General features: G+C 39.7%; 1 protein-coding gene across 1 annotated transcript in view; it reads left to right on the top strand.

Annotated features, from left to right (window-relative positions):
- patl1 (protein associated with topoisomerase II homolog 1) overlaps positions 1-18,324 on the top strand; it is a 94,807-nt gene that overhangs the window by 36,331 nt on the left and 40,152 nt on the right. Inside the window, exons 6-10 of the mRNA NM_001102823.1 lie at positions 5,292-5,348; positions 6,274-6,357; positions 6,444-6,634; positions 6,722-6,805; positions 12,501-12,681. Coding sequence (NP_001096293.1) covers positions 5,292-5,348; positions 6,274-6,357; positions 6,444-6,634; positions 6,722-6,805; positions 12,501-12,681 — 597 coding nt within the window. The remainder of the gene's footprint in view (positions 1-5,291; positions 5,349-6,273; positions 6,358-6,443; positions 6,635-6,721; positions 6,806-12,500; positions 12,682-18,324) is intronic.

Here is an 18,324-nt window from a genome sequence, read left to right as displayed (position 1 = left end):
GTACTTCACACTGCTGTAGGCAACCAGCACCATATCTCAGAGAAGCTAGCACTAGCAGGGATGTGGGAATTTAGATATGCAGTAAGTACTTAAAAAAAAAATGCCTTTAGACTTACTTTTAATTTATATTAACCTTTCCATGTCCTTTAATCCAGTGGGGTGAACAAAACGTTTGCATAAAAATGTGAGGCCACTAAAGCTTTTTTCAACACAATCCCTTCATTTCAGGGGCTCAAAAGTAATTGGACAAATTAAATAACTGGAAATAAAATGTTCATTTGTAATACTTGGTTGAAAACCTTTTGCTGGCAATGACAGCCTGAAGTCTTGAACTCATGGACATCACCAGATGCTGGGTTTCCTACTTTTTAATGCTCTGCAGTGGCTTTTAGTTACGGTTTGTTTGTGGGCCTCAATTGCTCAATTGGGTTAAGATCAGGTAACTGACTTGGCTATTCAATAATTTTTCACTTTTTTGCTTTAATAAACTCCTGGGTTGCATTGGCTGTGTGTTTTGGGTCATTGTCCATCTGTATCATGAAACACTGCTCAACCAATTTGACTGCATTTAGCTGGATTTGAGCAGACAGTATGTCTCTAAACACTCAGAATTCATTCGGCTGTTTCTGTTTTGTCATATCATCAATAAACACTAGTGTCCCAGTGCCACTGGCAGCCATGCATGCCCAAGCCATTACACTGCCTCCACCGTGTTTTACAGATGATGTGGTATGCTTTGGATAATGAGCTGTTCCACACCTTTTCCATACTTTTTTTCTTGTCATCGTTCTGGTATAGGTTAATCTTGGTTTCATCTGTCCAAAGAATGTTTTTCCAGAATTGTGCTGGCTTTTTTAGATGTTTTTTTAGCAAAGTCTATCTAGCCTTTCTATTCTTGAGGCTTATGAGAAGCTTACACCTTGCAGTGCACCCTCTGTATTTACTTTCATGCAGTCTTCTCTTTATGGTAGACTTGGATATAGATACGCCTACCCCCTGGAGGGTGGTGTTCACTCGGTTGGCTGTTGTGAAGGGTTTTCTCTTCACCATGGAAATGATTCTACGATCATCCACCACTGTTGTTTTCCGTGGACATGCAGATCTTTTTGCGTTGCTAAATTCTCACCAGTGCTTGCTTGCTTTCTTCGGATGTACCAAACTGTAGATTTTGCAGCTCCTAATATTGTAGAAATTTCTTGGATGGGTTTTTTCTGTTTTCGCAGCTTAAAGGAACAGTAACACCAAAAAATGAAAGAGCTTTAAAGTAATAAAAATTTAATGCACTTGTTGCCCTGCCCTGGTAAAACTGGTGTGTTTGCTACAGTAACACTACTATAATTTATATAATAAGCTGCTGTGTAGCCACGGGGGCAGCCATTCAAGCTGGAAAAAAGGACAAAAGGCACAGGTTACATAGCAGATAACAGGTTCTGTAGAATACAATCATGTTTTATCTGTAATCTGCTATGTGCCTGTGCCTTTTCTCCTTAGAATGGCTGCCTCCATGGCTACATAGCAGCTTATTTATATAAATTATAGTAGACTTTCTGAAGTAAACACACAACTTTTACTGTGCAGGGCAGCAGCACATTATATTTTAGTTACTTATACACTTTCATTTTTTGGTGTTACTGTTCCTTTAAGGATGGCTTCTTTCACCTGCATGGAGAGCTCCTTTGACCGCATGTTATCTGTTCACAGCAAATTCTTCCACATGCAAGCACCACACCTCAAATCAACTCCAGGCCTTTTAGGGCTCTGGCACACGGGGGAGATTAGTCGCCCGCGATTAACTCCCTGTTCGCGGGCGACTAATCTCCCCGAGTTGCCTACCCCTGCCATCCCACCGGCGAACATGTAAGTCGCCGGCGGGGTGGCAGACGCGGCGGCGCGATTTCGCGCAAATCGCCGAAAAAGACTTGCGAGGCTTTTTCGGTGATTTCCGCAAATCGCCCCGCCGCGTCTGCCATCCCGCCGGCGACTTACATGTTCGCCGGTGGGATGGCAGGGGTAGGCAACTCGGGGAGATTAGTCGCCCGCGAACAGGGAGTTAATCGCGGGCGACTAATCTACCCCGTGTGCCAGAGCCCTTATCTGCCTAATTGATAATGACATAATGATGGACTTGCCAACACCTGCCCATGAAATAGCCTTTAAGTCAATTGTCCAATTACTTTTAAGCCCTTCAAATGAAGGGATAGTGTTAAAATGCTTTAGTGGCCTCTCACTTTTATGCAATCGGTTTTTTTTCACCCCACTGAACTAAAGCTGAAAGACTGAACTTCAGCTGCATCTGAGTTATTTCATTTCAAATTTATTGTGGTAATGTACAGAACCAAAATTTAAAAAAAAGTTGTCTGTGTCCAAATATTTATGGACCTAACTGTAACAGATAACCTCTGTAAAATATAATAGTGTTTTATCTGTTATTTATTTTGTGACCTTTCTCCTTTGAATGGCTGCCCCCATGGCTACACAGCAGCTTTGTTTATATAAACTATAGTAGTCTTTCTTAGTCAAACACACAACTTTCACCAGTGCAGGTCAACAACAGTACATTATTTTGTAATTACTTTTATACACTTCAATTTTTTTGGTGTTACTGTTCCTTTAACCCAACCACATATTGTTTCCTACCGACTCTTGTGTGTTATAGATTCCACATTATTTTTAAGAAACCTTGAAGGATTATTCAAAAACATTGTGATACCTAACATCTTAATTAAGACACTTCATCTCTCTGTTAAAAATCTGTTCAATTGCAATATTCCATTCAGTCCTGTGGGAGCCACACAGTCCAATTCATGTGTCCAAAAGGCTTCTTTTAGTAACAGGAGATGGATATTCCAAAGATAAAGATATCAAATACACAATTACATCCACAACAATCACATTATTGAGGAAACCGAAAAAGACTTGCGAGGCTTTTTCGGCGATTTCCGCAAATCGCCCCGCCGCGTCTGCCATCCCGCCGGCGACTTACATGTTCGCCGGTGGGATGGCAGGGGTAGGCAACTCGGGGAGATTAGTCGCCCGCGAACAGGGAGTTAATCGCGGGCGACTAATCTACCCCGTGTGCCAGAGCCCTTATCTGCTTAATTGATAATGACATAATGATGGACTTGCCAACACCTGCCCATGAAATAGCCTTTAAGTCAATTGTCCAATTACTTTTAAGCCCTTCAAATGAAGGGATAGTGTTAAAATGCTTTAGTGGCCTCTCACTTTTATGCAATCGGTTTTTTTTCACCCCACTGAACTAAAGCTGAAAGACTGAACTTCAGCTGCATCTGAGTTATTTCATTTCAAATTTATTGTGGTAATGTACAGAACCAAAATTTAAAAAAAAGTTGTCTGTGTCCAAATATTTATGGACCTAACTGTAACAGATAACCTCTGTAAAATATAATAGTGTTTTATCTGTTATTTATTTTGTGACCTTTCTCCTTTGAATGGCTGCCCCCATGGCTACACAGCAGCTTTGTTTATATAAACTATAGTAGTCTTTCTTAGTCAAACACACAACTTTCACCAGTGCAGGTCAACAACAGTACATTATTTTGTAATTACTTTTATACACTTCAATTTTTTGGTGTTACTGTTCCTTTAACCCAACCACATGTTGTTTCCTACCGACTCTTGTGTGTTATAGATTCCACATTATTTTTAAGAAACCTTGAAGGATTATTCAAAAACATTGTGATACCTAACATCTTAATTAAGACACTTCATCTCTCTGTTAAAAATCTGTTCAATTGCAATATTCCATTCAGTCCTGTGGGAGCCACACAGTCCAATTCATGTGTCCAAAGGGCTTCTTTTAGTAACAGGAGATGGATATTCCAAAGATAAAGATATCAAATACACAATTACATCCACAACAATCACATTATTGAGGAAACCACAATCTAGTATGTAACTGATATCAAAAATAGAATAGACCTCCAGGTGCCTGGTAAAAAAAAAAAAAAAAATTCATGTAACTTCAGAGCAGAATAATCTTGCAGAAATATTGCTCTGTCTCATCTGGCAGTACTGTCAATTAGTTGTATCTGCAAATAAGACACATTGCCCTCACTACATTGTATAAAGTGTCTAGACACAGGACTATTACTGCTCTTAGAAACAATGTGTCCAACTGCATTCTGCACTTAAAGGAACAGTAACACTAAAAAATGAAAGAGCTTTAAATTAATAAAATTATAATGCACTGTTGCCCTGCACTGGTAAAACTGGTGTGTTTGCTACAGTAACACTACTATAATTTATATAATAAGTTGCTGTGTAGCCACGGGGGCAGCCATTCAAGCTGGAAAAAAGGAGAAAAGGCACAGGTTACATAGCAGATAACAGATAAGCTCTGTAGAATACAATAGTGTTTTATCTGTTATCTGCTATGTGCCTGTGCCTTTTCTCCTTTGAATGGCTGCCCCCATGGCTACTCAGCAGCTTATTTATATAAATTATAGTAGACTTTCTGAAGTAAACACACAACTTTTACCAGTGCAGGGCAGCAGCACTTTATATTTTAGTTACTTTTATACACTTTCATTTTTTGGTGTTACTGTTCCTTTAATGGCAGAGTAGGGTAACCCCCATTGTGATCATTTAATTAGACAACATGATGAGTATTACAATTGTCATGCATACACATATTATAGACCCTTCCTTTGACCATGCTATTAAAGTCAATGGAGTACAAGTACAATGAAGTACAAGTTTCACACCTACGTGTGTGCCACAGGGAAAGGCACTCCCCATCCTGGAGGTCTGAATTCTCTTTGATATTAGTTGTTATGTTTGATCATGTTTGTATATATTAGATTGTAGTTTGTTAAAGAATAAGCTTGCTGAGAATGTAATTTTGTACGTGATATCTTTGTTTGTCCATTATTATTGGGGGTTTTTCGGGGGGTGGGGTTTTAATATATAATTGGATTTGTGGCAGTCAGTTTATGACGTAATAATGTTATCACTATTTAACCTTGCACTTTCCTTCCTATGTATGCCTATGATTAAGTGCACATGCACACAAAATGCGTCAGGCCTAGTTGCTTTTAAAGGATTATTAAAATCGAGTTTTAACTGGCATCCTATGGTTGGTATGTGAAAAGCTGTTTTTGAATATATGTTATTCTGTGCACTATTTAGAATAATTTCGACTTTATAGATTAGTAGTCAGTTTGTCCACACCTTTTGATGTTTGAAGACTACGGTTAATAGTATTCTGTATTCAGTTGGAACTTTGAGAAACTGACAGAACGTAACAGAATGTGTTCTTCTTTAAATAGGTTTTGTGTCCTAACCCAATCCATATTCGGGCTTCATCTCCATTCAGTAGTCACCATGTAAGTAAAAAAAATATTCAGTTTGGATTTACTACAGTAGAACCCCCATTTTATGTTTTTCAGGGGCCCCCAAAAAATGGTGTAAACCAGGAAAATTCATTAGGGGAACCTCAAATGATAGTGAAAATGAGGGAAAACTTGAAATCAGGTTACGTAGACTTAAAGGAACAGTTAAGTGTAACACAATAAAACTGGGTGAATAGGTTGTGTGAAATTAAAAAATATTTCTAATATAGTTAGTTAGGCAAAAATGTTATCGATTAAGGCTGGAGTGAGTGGATGTGTAATTTAATAGCCAGAACACTGGCTAAAACGCTCTAACCTCTTAGTTAGTCAGCAACTTGAGGGAGGGCCACATGGGATATAACTGTTTAGTTTGTGAGCATGCAGGTCAGATTCAGAAGCACACTAACTGAACAGTTATATACCATATGCACCCTACCAAGTCACTGATTGGTTATTGATTGCTAAAAGCTTAAAGAGTTGTAAAGGTTGAAGTCGTGTTCTGGCTATTATGTTAGGCATCATCACATTATCACATTGAACTGTTTCTTTAGGATTTTTAGCTTTATGATATAGCTTAGGGCCATGTCACATGTGGCATTTTCTAGTCCATCAGCATATAATACTTTTGAATACTAAAACACATTGTTCAGTGAGAAAACACAACCATTTATTGGCTCAGAATTTAAATACAAATTTCAAAATTCTAAAAATAAACCATACTATACCAAATGGAAAGGTACATCCCATGCTATATGGCACCCTCTATCCTTCCTACCGCGTTTCGCACACTAAGTGCTTCATCAGAGGAAGACTGCCATTTGGTATAGTATGGTTTATTTTTTGAATTTTGAAATAATAATAAGTACGTATATAAGTCTGTTTTTATCTCATATATTTATGGTTGAGTCATTTTCTGCAGAGCAACCCAGCTTCCATCCTGAGGCATCCGTTCCCTTCTGCCCTATCCCCACTTCAACGAGCACAGCTCTTAGGAGGCGCTCAGGTAACCCACTGAAATGTTTTTTTTGTTTTTTGGGTTTTTTTTTTTTGCTTCATTTAATGCTTTATCTTATTTTTGTGTTTATATAGCCAGCGGTTGCTGGTCAGATGTCTCCCAGCCAGTTTTCCCGTCCTTCTGGACTACATGGCCCAACACTGGCCTCAGTTGCTCCTAAACTTTTGCAAGGCCATGTCGGCCAGATGATGACGCCTGGAGGGGTTGGATTCCGCCCTTTCTTTGGTGTTCCTTCTGCTCCAGGTGCTCAAATAAAAAATATGAGGTTAGTGTGCTTTCAAAGAATGAAGTTAAATTTGCACAGTCAGTATGCGGTTCAGAACTTTGTAATTGTGATTATTTTAACCCTTAGGTCACAGCAGCAGTTCCGTCCAGATACAACTCACCTGCACCCACAGCACCGTCGTATGCTTTACCAGCGCCAACAAAACCGCAAGTAAGAGTGGTAATCAGAATATAGGGTTAATAGGGGTATAGGTCCATTAGAACCGGCATTACAATTAAAGTTATAATACGATATCAATAGGCTGGTAAAAGGAATGGAAGAATTACAATATTTACAATTACATTAAAGGACAGATAGCAGGGGATGTTTTCTCCTGTAAAAATAAAACGATGAAAGGCCATCTATTTAGCTTATGCCACACATAGAGGTTCCTTGCTCTGTGGGTAAAGGTAAGCCAAGAATCTGCCCATACGCAGATAAATGCATGCCAAGAATCCACCCCTATGCATAAATTTGTGCTCTTTTCTACAGTCACACGGAGCAGATTTCAGCACAAAATGCTTCTATTTGGAGCTGAAATCTGCCCAGTGTGCCTGCACCCGGTCTGATACAGTGTCTCTAGGTACAGACTTAACACTGATTTAAGCATAGGGATGGATTCTTGGCCTGTGTTTATCTGCAAACTGAGAATCTGCCACCTTTGTTATAAGGTCTTAAACTTGAGGATATGCCCTTTTTTCATTAAAACATCCTAGGCGTTACTTTACAATGAGGGTGGTGAGGTTGTGGAATGCCCTGCCAGGTATTGTTTTGATGGCAGATTCTATTAAAGTAGACATGTTGTGTATAAAACAAATATGTGTCGTGCATTACACTCTTAATACAGAAAGAATATTCTGAGAAATTTGTCTTTTCACCAAAATCCCTGCCCATTTCTTTGGGCCCTTCTGCCTCCTTTCCTGGGCAGTGTAAACAAGCCAGCAGCACTCGGCACACAGTGTACTGTAGGATAAGAAACAGTCAGCAGCTAGGCAGACCTGATAGGGAACTGAAGTCTTTGTGTTTGTGACTGCAGGGCTGTGATTCACTATCCTCCATTTACTGTGCGTCTGGCAGGGACTCCAAAGAGGATCTACACTTTACATAAAAAGTCTACAAATCTGCAAAATGGCAGGTTTTTGTTCAATAAAAAAGAAAGAAATCAAATTAAATCCTGTCACAACTTAATGCACCTTTATTGCAAAATTTCCATCTATACAAGAAAGCTGGAAGCAAATCAGAAACATTTTAGCAAAAGGAAAATTAAAAAGCATTCAAAAACCTGGTTTAGTTGCTGTGCACACCCTTTAATAATCAAGGTGGCTTTAATTGAGCTCAGATAAAGTTTGGCTGTTCCTTTAGGATGTTTTTGGCTTACATTGTGGATTGCTGACAATGGAATTTAGTTTTGGCCACTCCCTTTTTTAAACCACACCCATGTTATCACAAGAGCTTTTAAGACCATACCTACATTAATAGAGGTAGTGCAGCAAAAACCCAAATGGTTGGTGTTTACTGCAGGGATATCCCCCTTTATTCATATGTGAATGAATTATATTATTAGAAAAACAAAAAGCAAAATGGCACTCAGGGCTACAAGGGAATAATTCCTTTAAGAAATTTTTTTATTGTGGAGGTGCAAAGCTTCGAGGCAAAGTAGCCCCTTTATCAAGCCTCTTTATCAAGATCCCTCCAGCAGTGTGCACCGGGCGTTCAATTTTGGAGAGCTAGGGTGTGTGGAAAAAGGTCTCTGTTGTGAATTATATTATGTCATAAGACATACCCTTAAATCCATATGCCACCTCCTCTTCACCTGTGGATAGCACAGCAACCCTCAGCACATAATTGCATACCCTAGGGACCATATAATGACTATTGCCAAATGCTAACAAACTCCCAGAACAAACCGCTGCCAGGTTCACCTCCCACAGGCAGCATAAGTCAGGCAGAGTATGGTGCACACACAGGCAGTATAGGGCAGGCAGTACATACAGTGACACAATGCTGGCACTGCTCCTACTGTCTGTCTGAGGTGTGAACAGGTAAACAATGTGGGGCCTTAGAGTCTGAGCCTGAGGTGTGGACAATACGGGGGATTGCAGGTATAAATAATACAGAGGTTTACAGCCTGAATCTGAGGTATGAAAAATGCAGGGGTGCTCAGTTAATCTCAGTACTGATACCATTTAAATCTTACAGAAAGGTAAGCAGTCAGACAGGTTTAGGAATGCCAGTTGGACAGCACTGAATTAGTTAATAAGTACTGGTTGTTCTCCATATGTGACAAAAATAAGTTGTATTCTTCATATGTCTGGCTTGTGGGGTAGGGTAGCAAGACGAAAGCCTTTACTCACATAGAAAAACCTCCAAGCCCTGCAAAACTTTGCAAAAAGTTATACCTTTCTCCTACAACCATGTGGAAAAATGTATTATGGTCTGAGACCAAGGTTTACCTATTTGCCCATAATTGCTAAAGGTATTTTTGGCACACAAATAACACAGCACATCATCACAAGGACACCATACCCACAGTGAAGAGTGGTGGAGGCAGCATCATGCTTTGGGTCTGCTTTTCATTAGCTTGAACTGGTGCTTTAGTCATGGTGGATGGAATCATAAATAGCTCCAAATAGTCTATTTTGTTACAAAACCTTCAAGCATTGGCTAGAAAGCTGAAGATGAAGAGAGACACTTTTCAGCATGACAACAACCCAAAACTTACATCTAAATCAACAAAGCAATGACCTCACCAAAGGAGGCCATTCTGGAATGGCCAAGCCAGAACCCAGACTTTAATGGACATGTAAACCACCTACAAAAACATTTTTGGAAAATGTTGGCAATTTTGCCCATCCCTTCTTGCAAAGTCCAGATGTGCCAAACCGATAGACCCCTTACCCAAAAAGACCTGAGGGCTTTAATAAAATAAATAAAAGGTGCTTCAAGCACGTATTAGTTTAGGGGGTGTGCACACTAATGCAACCAGGTTTTTGTACAATTTATTTTTTCCCTTTTCTGTTTCTGATTTGTTTTCTACTTCTTTGTATAGATTGCAATTTTGCAAAAAATGTAAAAACGTTCTGACAGGTTTTACCTCAGTTTCATTATTCATTAAAAACCCATTTTGCAGGGGCAAAATATATATCCAGTCTTTAGAAAGCTCCACTAAAGGGACCATTTTTAAAGTTATGATGTAAAGGAATCTGCACTCACAAGGCTTTTAATGCAGCAAAAGTGAGTTTTATTAGTGGAGCACACTAATGTTTCGGCTAACACAATAGCCTTTGTCAAGGTGAATCAAGTCACAGTGTTTAAAGGAACAGTAACACTAAAAAATGAAAGCTTTAAAGTAATAAAAATATAATGCACTGTTGCCCTGCACTGGTAAAACTGGTGTGTTTGCTACAGTAATACTACTATAATTTATATAGTAAGCTGCTGTGTAGCCACGGGGGCAGCCATTCAAGCTGGAAAAAAGGAGAAAAGGCACAGGTTCCATAGCAGATAACAGATAAGTTCTGTAGAATACAATAGTGTTTTATCTGTTATCTGCTATGTAACCTGTGCCTTTTCTCCTTTGAATGGCTGCCTCCATGGCTACATAGCAGCTTATCTATATAAATTATAGTAGACTTTCTGAAGTAAACACACAACTTTTACCAGTGCAGGGCAGCAGCACATTATAATTTAGTTACTTTTATACACTTTCATTTTTTGGTGTTAGTGTTCCTTTACCTATTTGCATCATGCTTTGGGTCTGCTTTTCATTAGCTGGAACTGGTGCTTTAGTCATGGTGGATGGAATCATAAATATTATACATACATGAGTGGGCAGAGAATGAGGCGCTGACATCACATCACATGACCAGAGTGACACAACACACCAAGTGAGATAAACAAAAAGTTAAATAAATAAAATAAGACCGAAAGTAGCAAAGCACACTTGTTATGTCACATCATCCAAAAGGAAATAAAGAACTGCACAAGATAGAATTAGACAAATACGTTTGTCCTTGTATTAAAATAGATATTGTTGCTCAGTGTTTGCAGCCATAGAAACTAAAAGGAAAAGGAGAGAAGAAATGCAAACAAAATCAGGCAAATTGTGTGTCCTTGTATTCTGGTAATCCGTTTCTGTTATTAAGTGCTTGCAGCCATAGTAATCAATGTCTGTCTTAGAAGTAGAAGTGTCAAGCCAGTGTGAGCATACATTCTATTACAGGACTTTCTTGTGTGCACATCATTGCTAGAAATTTGGAGAAACACAAGCCACAAAGCGGGTACGGTTTCCAGTGTGTAAGATCTTTTACTGTAACACGGGTTACCATGGGAACAGAACCGCTCATTCGTCACTGTAATGCATTGTAGCGGACCCAAAAAGGAGGTGGAGCTGGAAACTCCTAAGAACTCTCATTTGCACTGTATTAAAGAGTAGCTACAACTAAGCTATTTTAACCCCTTTAGCACCATGAATGTTCTATTTAACCAGGGTGTACTTGTAAATCTTAAGTTTAAATCATGTGCACCATAGATTCATGGAAAATGCAATAAAAATATTCATGATCCCTATCAAGACCAACAATGGGGTATCAAGGTATGCATTAGTGCTTGCAGACAGTCTGGATATTGGAACTGGTAGGACCACCCAAATATGGCTTGGGCAAAGTACCAAGAATTATCCTCAGGGACCGCTTTTGTGGCCATGGTAAAAAAACATTTATTTCCTCTACGCCAGTGGAACAATTAGTGTACAAAAAAATACATATTGGAGTGTCCACATCTGTAATACTAACAGGAAGTCCCAAGAATTTACAATAGAAGCTGATTGTTGTTGAGGAAAGAGCTTCAAAATCATTTAAAGAAACAGCATTTATGAAATCAGTTCAATTAAACCAAAAGGGCTTATGGTGTTTTACCTGGGAATCTCTTCTTTAAAGCAATTATCTCTCTCGGTCTCTACCTCGAAGAGGGACAAGTACATGGTCAATTATACATCTGAAGATTGCAGGAGTGTGTTGAAATTGTATAAAGTGAGCTGCCACTGGTGTATCTCCTTTTCCCACTGAAAGTGCAGAACGGATGGCTGTCCGGTGATTTGCCATTCTGTCCCTAAAGTTGGTGTTCATTTTTCCAATGTACTTATATCCACAAGGACATTTGATTAAATAAATAATGTAACTTAAAGGACAAGTCAGTCTGTTTAGTTTGTATACTTTTTCCTGAATGTGGATGGTTGAATGAGGGACCGGAAATCATCTGTCTGCAAGTAGTTCAGTCTGTACATCTGTAAAAGTGTTGAGGGCTAGACCATTAACATTGTTGGGGGTCTGTTTTTACCAAAATGTCCCTGATGTTAGAGCCCCTTTTGTGTGCAATCCTAGGGCTTTCTCTGAACACTAGTGGAAGTGATATCCCTGGAAGGTAATGATGTGAATAGGGAATGTTTCTCAGTAAATGTGGTGGATGGCAAGATTGTCAGTGGTCAGAAGCTATTCCTGTCAGTTCTCTTGTAGTATGTCTCGTGGTCCCTGACTTGATTCACTTTGACAAAGGCTATTGTGTTAGCCGATATGTTAGTGTATATTATATATATATATATATATATATATATATAATTAATAGGAGGATCAGCACTCTCTTCAGGTGAAAAACGTATATTATTACATGGTGAAATACAAAATGTCCAACGTTTCGGTCCCTCCTGGGAGCCTTACTCAAGGATCTACAGATGTATGTCTGTGTAAATGTGCACATTTGGAGGGGTTGAACTTGATGGACTTTCTGTCTTTTTTTTCAACCCAAATGAACGATTTAAATACACAGATGTTACATTAATATATTTATTGTAATAACTTTCTGCTTTCAGCCAGCATCGAGGTGTAAATGGCACTGGTGGGGAACGAAATTGCAGACCTGCACAAATGGAGCTTAATCACAGAGACCCCTATGCAGGGCTTATGCTGCAACGGGAAAAGGAATGGGTATGCCGTATTCAACTTCTTCAGCTTCAGAGCACTGACCCATACCATGATGACTACTACTATCAGGTAACATTATTTAAAAACAGGTATCTAAAAACAGCAACAATGCTCTTCCTTTTGACTTTTTATGCTGTGCCGATGATTTCACCAATTTTAATATGTTCTACACCTATTGCCAATTTATTTTAAGCTTGCACTATTCTTTATTAACTTAAAAGTTCTCCTTCTTTATAGAAGTGCTTGCATAATCATTTTGTATTGGTCCTTCCGTAAAGCCAAAAATGTATCTTTTTCTTCAAATTTTTATCCTTTATTTCTATTTGTGCTGCAGTTTATAGCAGTTGATTGGTGACATTAGCTTTCTTTAAGTTTTAAGGCGGCTACACATGGACCAATCACATATGCTTTCTGACAAGTCTACCCACAGTGCAAATGGGTAAAGGTCAATTGGATGGAACAGCAAGCAGTTTGACAGCCAACCAGCTGCTATGCACAAAATATATCAGTTAAGATTAAAGGGCTACCATTCATGTACCAATAAAACTGTTAGAATCTGCCCAGTCTAGAACTGGGAACTTTTTTCATGGCCTGTTTCACAGTATGCAGTGAAAGTTCAGTAACTAATGGTGTTTTCAGTAATCATTTTCAGCTGCAGGTAATTTTCAATTAAGAGCCCCAAGTAGACAGTAACTTTATTATGTACAGCACTTATAGGGATTCAGTCATGATATTTATGGTGTTTTTTTTCTTTTGCTTTTTTTCTTTTTCTTTTGCACTTTTAAACATAAAGAAACATACAAACATATAAAACTAATAAACATGTGGTTTTACATCATGTTGTCCTGGATTATGTTGATATAAAATAGCATTTAAAATAACATTAGCGTATAATCTGGTTTGGGTTGGTAGTCCTGTAGCCCTGGGGCGTAAATGTTGGGGGAGGGGGATGTGAGGACAGTTTAATTAGTAGCTTCTATCCAGTTCCCCCAAAATTTTTCATACTTCTGGGGACACCCCTGGCAGTGTACGTCAGTTGAAACAGGGGGAGTAGCCTTCTGATGAGATTTAACCATCTATCTATTGTGGGAGGGGTTTGTGCCATCCTGTGTAGCAGTACACATTTTCTGGCATAGAGCAATAGATTTTGAAATTGACTTTTCATATGGGCTGTTGGGGTAAGATCATTGACCACTTCCAGTAGGCATACCTTGGGTGTTAGGAGATTTGGGAGGGAGGTTTTTTTCTTGGATGTAGTTCATTACTTGTGCCCAATAGGATTGGATGGTCTGGCATTGCCAGATGAGATGCATATAATTTGCCTTTGGGGCATTGGGCTGATTCATGCCTATTCATGCGGTATAGTCTTAGAGAGGGTTAAATGGAGTCTGTGTATGATCTTAAATTGTATCAGTCTGTCTTTAGTTGAGACAAGGTAATCATAGATCCTATCGGTGGCTTCAACCCAGTCATCACCATCTATCTCTAGTCCCAGTGCCACATTGTATAAGTTCTCCCAAATGGGGACTTGACTGTTGAGAGGAGGAGCGCATATAGTGTTGTAGTGAGTTTTTTGGTTGAGGGGCTTCAGAGGGGGAGTTCTATTCTGGATGTAGTTGGGCGTGGTATGGTCTCCCTGAATTGTGCCTGGAGGGCATGTCGTAGTTTGAGTACCATGGGAGTGTTGCTTGGGTTTGTGAGTGTCTAAATTGGTCTCTTGGTGCTAGGGGATCTCCTACTAGTTTGATATATGCTTGAAATTGGGAAGATGGGAGTTAGCCCAGAGTGGTAGTCCAGCAGAGAGGAGAGGGGTTTCAAGTGGCAGAGTTTAAGTGCAGCGAGCCAAGCTTTGTATGGTGTGAGCACAATTGGATATGTCGGTTTGCAGAATGGGATGTATGTTAGTGACTCTGTTGAGCTCGCTATTGTGGCTTGGAGTGGGTCTGGGTTAAGCCTCCATTGGATGTAGTATATTTGTAATGCAAGGTACCAATGTAGGAGACCCAGACCACCCTCAGTGACTGGTGCCCTGAGTTTGGTTCTGGCAAATCTGGGTGATTTGTTTGCCCATAGGAATGTTGTTTGTGCAGTGTCAAGGGTGGCAAAAAAGTTTTTGGGAATTTGAGATGAGGAGTTGTGGAACATGTATAGGAATTTTGGGAGGAAAATAATTTTTGTCAAATTTATCATGCCCCAGATAGATAGCGGTAGATTGGCACATATTGTTAATTTCTCCTTCATAGTTTTAAGGATAGATATTTAAAGAAGTTTACCCAGACAAGCGGAGTAGGGTGGAAGCTGTTGGGATCAATGCCCCCATTGATTGGGAACACACTGGATTTTTGCCAGTTGATTTTTATTCCGGAAAAGTTGCCAAACTGATTTACTACCTGCAGCACTGTTTTAAGGGAGTCCCCCGTTTGTCAAGATATAGCAAAACATCATCAAACAAGTTTTAGTCCTGTGATACCTTGGGCCTGTCTTATTTTGATGGCCAGAGGCTCTATGGCCATGACGAACAGCAACGGCGAGAGGGGGCAGCCTTATCTTGTGCCTCTAGATAGGCTGAATTCTGGTGATGTATAACCATTGACTATAACCCTTTCTGTTGGTAATTGGTAAAGTAACTTCACCCATTGAATGAACTGTTCACTCAGGCCATATGCCCTTAGTTTCCCAAAGGTATGGCCATTCTATTGAATCAAAGGCCTTTGCTGCATCTAAGGAGACCACAATACGGGAGCCCTTGTTTGAGTGGTCTGCATGTATATTACTAATTTGAGCCTATTGGATAAAATTTTTGCAAAGACTTCAGCGTCTGTGTTAAGAAGAGATATGGTTCTGTATGACCCACAATTGAGGGGGTCCTTGCCCTCTTTTGGGATGACAACTATTAATGCGTTGTTGAAGAAGGGGGAATCAATTGTGGTCTAGTGCACTATGGTTTTGTGGAGCCATGGGGTTAGCAACTTGGTGGAGGCTTTATACCAGTCCGGGGGTAGTCCGTCTGGTCCAGGGGTTTTCTGGGATTGAAGGGAGGCTATTGCTTCCCTAACCTCCTCCAGGGTTATGGGTCTGTTCAGTTTTGCAGTGCTGCGTGGGTCCAGTTTCGGTAGAGGTAAAGTTAGGTCCATAAATATTTGGACAGAGACAACTTTTTTCTAATTTTGCTTCTGTACATTACCGCAATAATTTTTAAATGAAACAACTCAGATGCAGATGAAGTGCAGACTTTCAGTGGGATGAACAAAACAATTGCATAAAAATGTGATGCAACTAAAGCATTTTTTTTACACAACCCTTTCATTTCAGGGTCTCAAAAGTAATTGGACAAATTAAATAACTGGAAATAAAATGTTCATTTCTAATACTTGGATACTTGGTTGAAAACCCTTTGCAGGCATTGACAGCCTGAAGTCTTGAACTCATGGACATCCCCAGATGCTGGGTTTCCTCCTTTTTAATGCTCTTCCAGGACTTTACTGCAGTGGCTTTCAGTTGCTGTTTGTTTGTGGGCCTTTCTGTCCGAAGTTTAGTCTTCAACAAATGAAATGCATGCTCAATTTGGTTAAAGGACAAGGAAAGGCAAAGTCACTTGGTGCCAAAATGTTAGGCACCCCCAAGTGACCTTAATCGCTTACCTTGTACCCGGTGTACCTGGGGAGATGCGCTTCCTCCTTCCTGCGAGTCAGGCGCATGCACAGTAGAGTGAAAAGCCGGCTTCTCTGTTAAATTCCGGCTTTTCACTCACTCAGCTACCCCGGGCTGGTGCTGTTCTCTCCCAACAGGGGCACTAGCCCGGGGTAAAAGGTAGGCGATTAAAGTCACTTGGGGGTGCCTAACATTTTGGCACCCCCAAGTGACTTTGCCTTTCCATGCCCTTTAAGATCAGGTGACTGACTTTTTAAGAATTTTCCACTTCTTTGCTTTAATAAACTCCTGGGTTGCTTTGGCTGTGTATTTTGGGTCATTGTCCATCTGTATCATGAAATGCCGCCCAATCAATTTGACTGCATTTAGTTGGATTTGATCAGACAGTATGTCTGAACACCTCAGAATTTTTTCGGCTGCTTCTGTCCTGTGTCGTATCATTAATAAACGCAAGTGTCCCAGTGCCACTGGCAGCCATGCACGCCCAAGCTATGTGGTATGCTTTGGATAATGAGCTGTTCCACACCTTTTCCATACTTTTTTCTTGTCATCGTTCTGGTATAGGTTGATCTTGGTTTCATCTGTCCAAAGAATGTTTTTCCAGGACTGTGCTGGCTTTTTTAGATGTTCTTTAGCAAAGTCCAATCTAGCCTTTCTATTTCTTTAGCAAAATCCAATCTAGCCTTTCTATTCTTGAGGCTTGTACCTTGCAGTGCCCCTCTGTATTTACTTTCATGCAGTCTTCTGTTTATGGTAGACTTGGATATCGATACGCCTAGCTCCTGGAGGGCGTTGTTCACTTGGTTGGCTGTTGTGAAGGGGTTTCTCTTCACCATGATGGCATCTTTCACCTACATGGAGAGTCTTTCCATAGCAAAATCTTCTACGTGCAAACACCACACCTCAAATCAACTCCAGGTCTTTTATCTGCTTAATTGATAATGACATAACGATGGACTTGCCAACACCTGCCCATGATATAGCTTTTGAGTCAATTGTCCAATTACTTTTGAGCCCTTGAAATGAAGGGATTGTGATAAAATAAAACTGCTTTAGTGGCCTCACATGTTTATGCAATCGTTTTGTTAACCCCACTCAATTTAAAGCTTAAAGTCTGTACTTCAACTGCATCTGAGTTGTTTCATTTAACATTCATTGTGGTGATGTAAAGAACCAAAATTAGAAAAAAGTTGTCTGTCCAAATATTTATGGACCTTACTGTATGTCTTTTATGTATTTAGAGAGTTTATCATTGGTTGCGCTTTCAAAGTAGCAACTTCCTTTTAGTATACAACATGCCTTTCTGGAAATAGTATTTGCAGTGACAAAGTGTATTGGATTAACAGAAAATATGCAATATCCATCATAACAAAATTAGACAGGTGCATTTATTTGGGAACTCCAACAGAGTTAGTACATCAATACTTGAGCCTCCTTTTGCAAATGTAACAGCCTCTAGACGCCTCCTATAGCCTTTGATGTCTGGATTCTGGATGGCAGTATTTTTGACCATTCATCCATACATAATCTCTCCAGTTCAGTTAAATTTAATGTTTGCTGATCATGGACAAATCATCCCATAGATTTTAGATGATATTCAAGTTGGGGCACTGTGACGGCCATTCCAGAATATTGTACTTCTCCCTCTTCATAAATGCCTTTGTAGATTTCCAACTGTGTTTAGGGTCATTGTCAAGTTGGAATATTCAACCCCTGTGTAACTTCAACTTTGTGAATAATGCTTAAACAGTATCCTGAAGAATTTGTAGATATTAGGTTGAATTCATCCGACCCTTGACTTTAACAAGGGCCCGCAGACCCTGAGCTAGCCACACAGCCCCACAGCATGATGGAACCTCCACCAAATTTGACAGTAGGTAGCAGGTTTTTCCTGGAATGTGATGTTCTTCTTCTGCCATGCAAAGCGCTTTTTGTTATGAGCAAATAACTTTTTTTTTTGTCTCATCAGTTAAAAGCACTTTGTTCCAAAATGACTGTGGCTTGTCTAAATGAGCTTTTGCATATAACAAGCGACTGTTTGTGGCTTGAGTGCAGAAAGGA

This window comes from Xenopus tropicalis, chromosome 7 (assembly GCF_000004195.4).
Source record: "Xenopus tropicalis strain Nigerian chromosome 7, UCB_Xtro_10.0, whole genome shotgun sequence".
Taxonomy (NCBI): domain Eukaryota; kingdom Metazoa; phylum Chordata; class Amphibia; order Anura; family Pipidae; genus Xenopus; species Xenopus tropicalis.
Note: the sequence above shows the minus strand (reverse complement) of the source record. Positions and strands in the feature narration are given on the sequence as shown.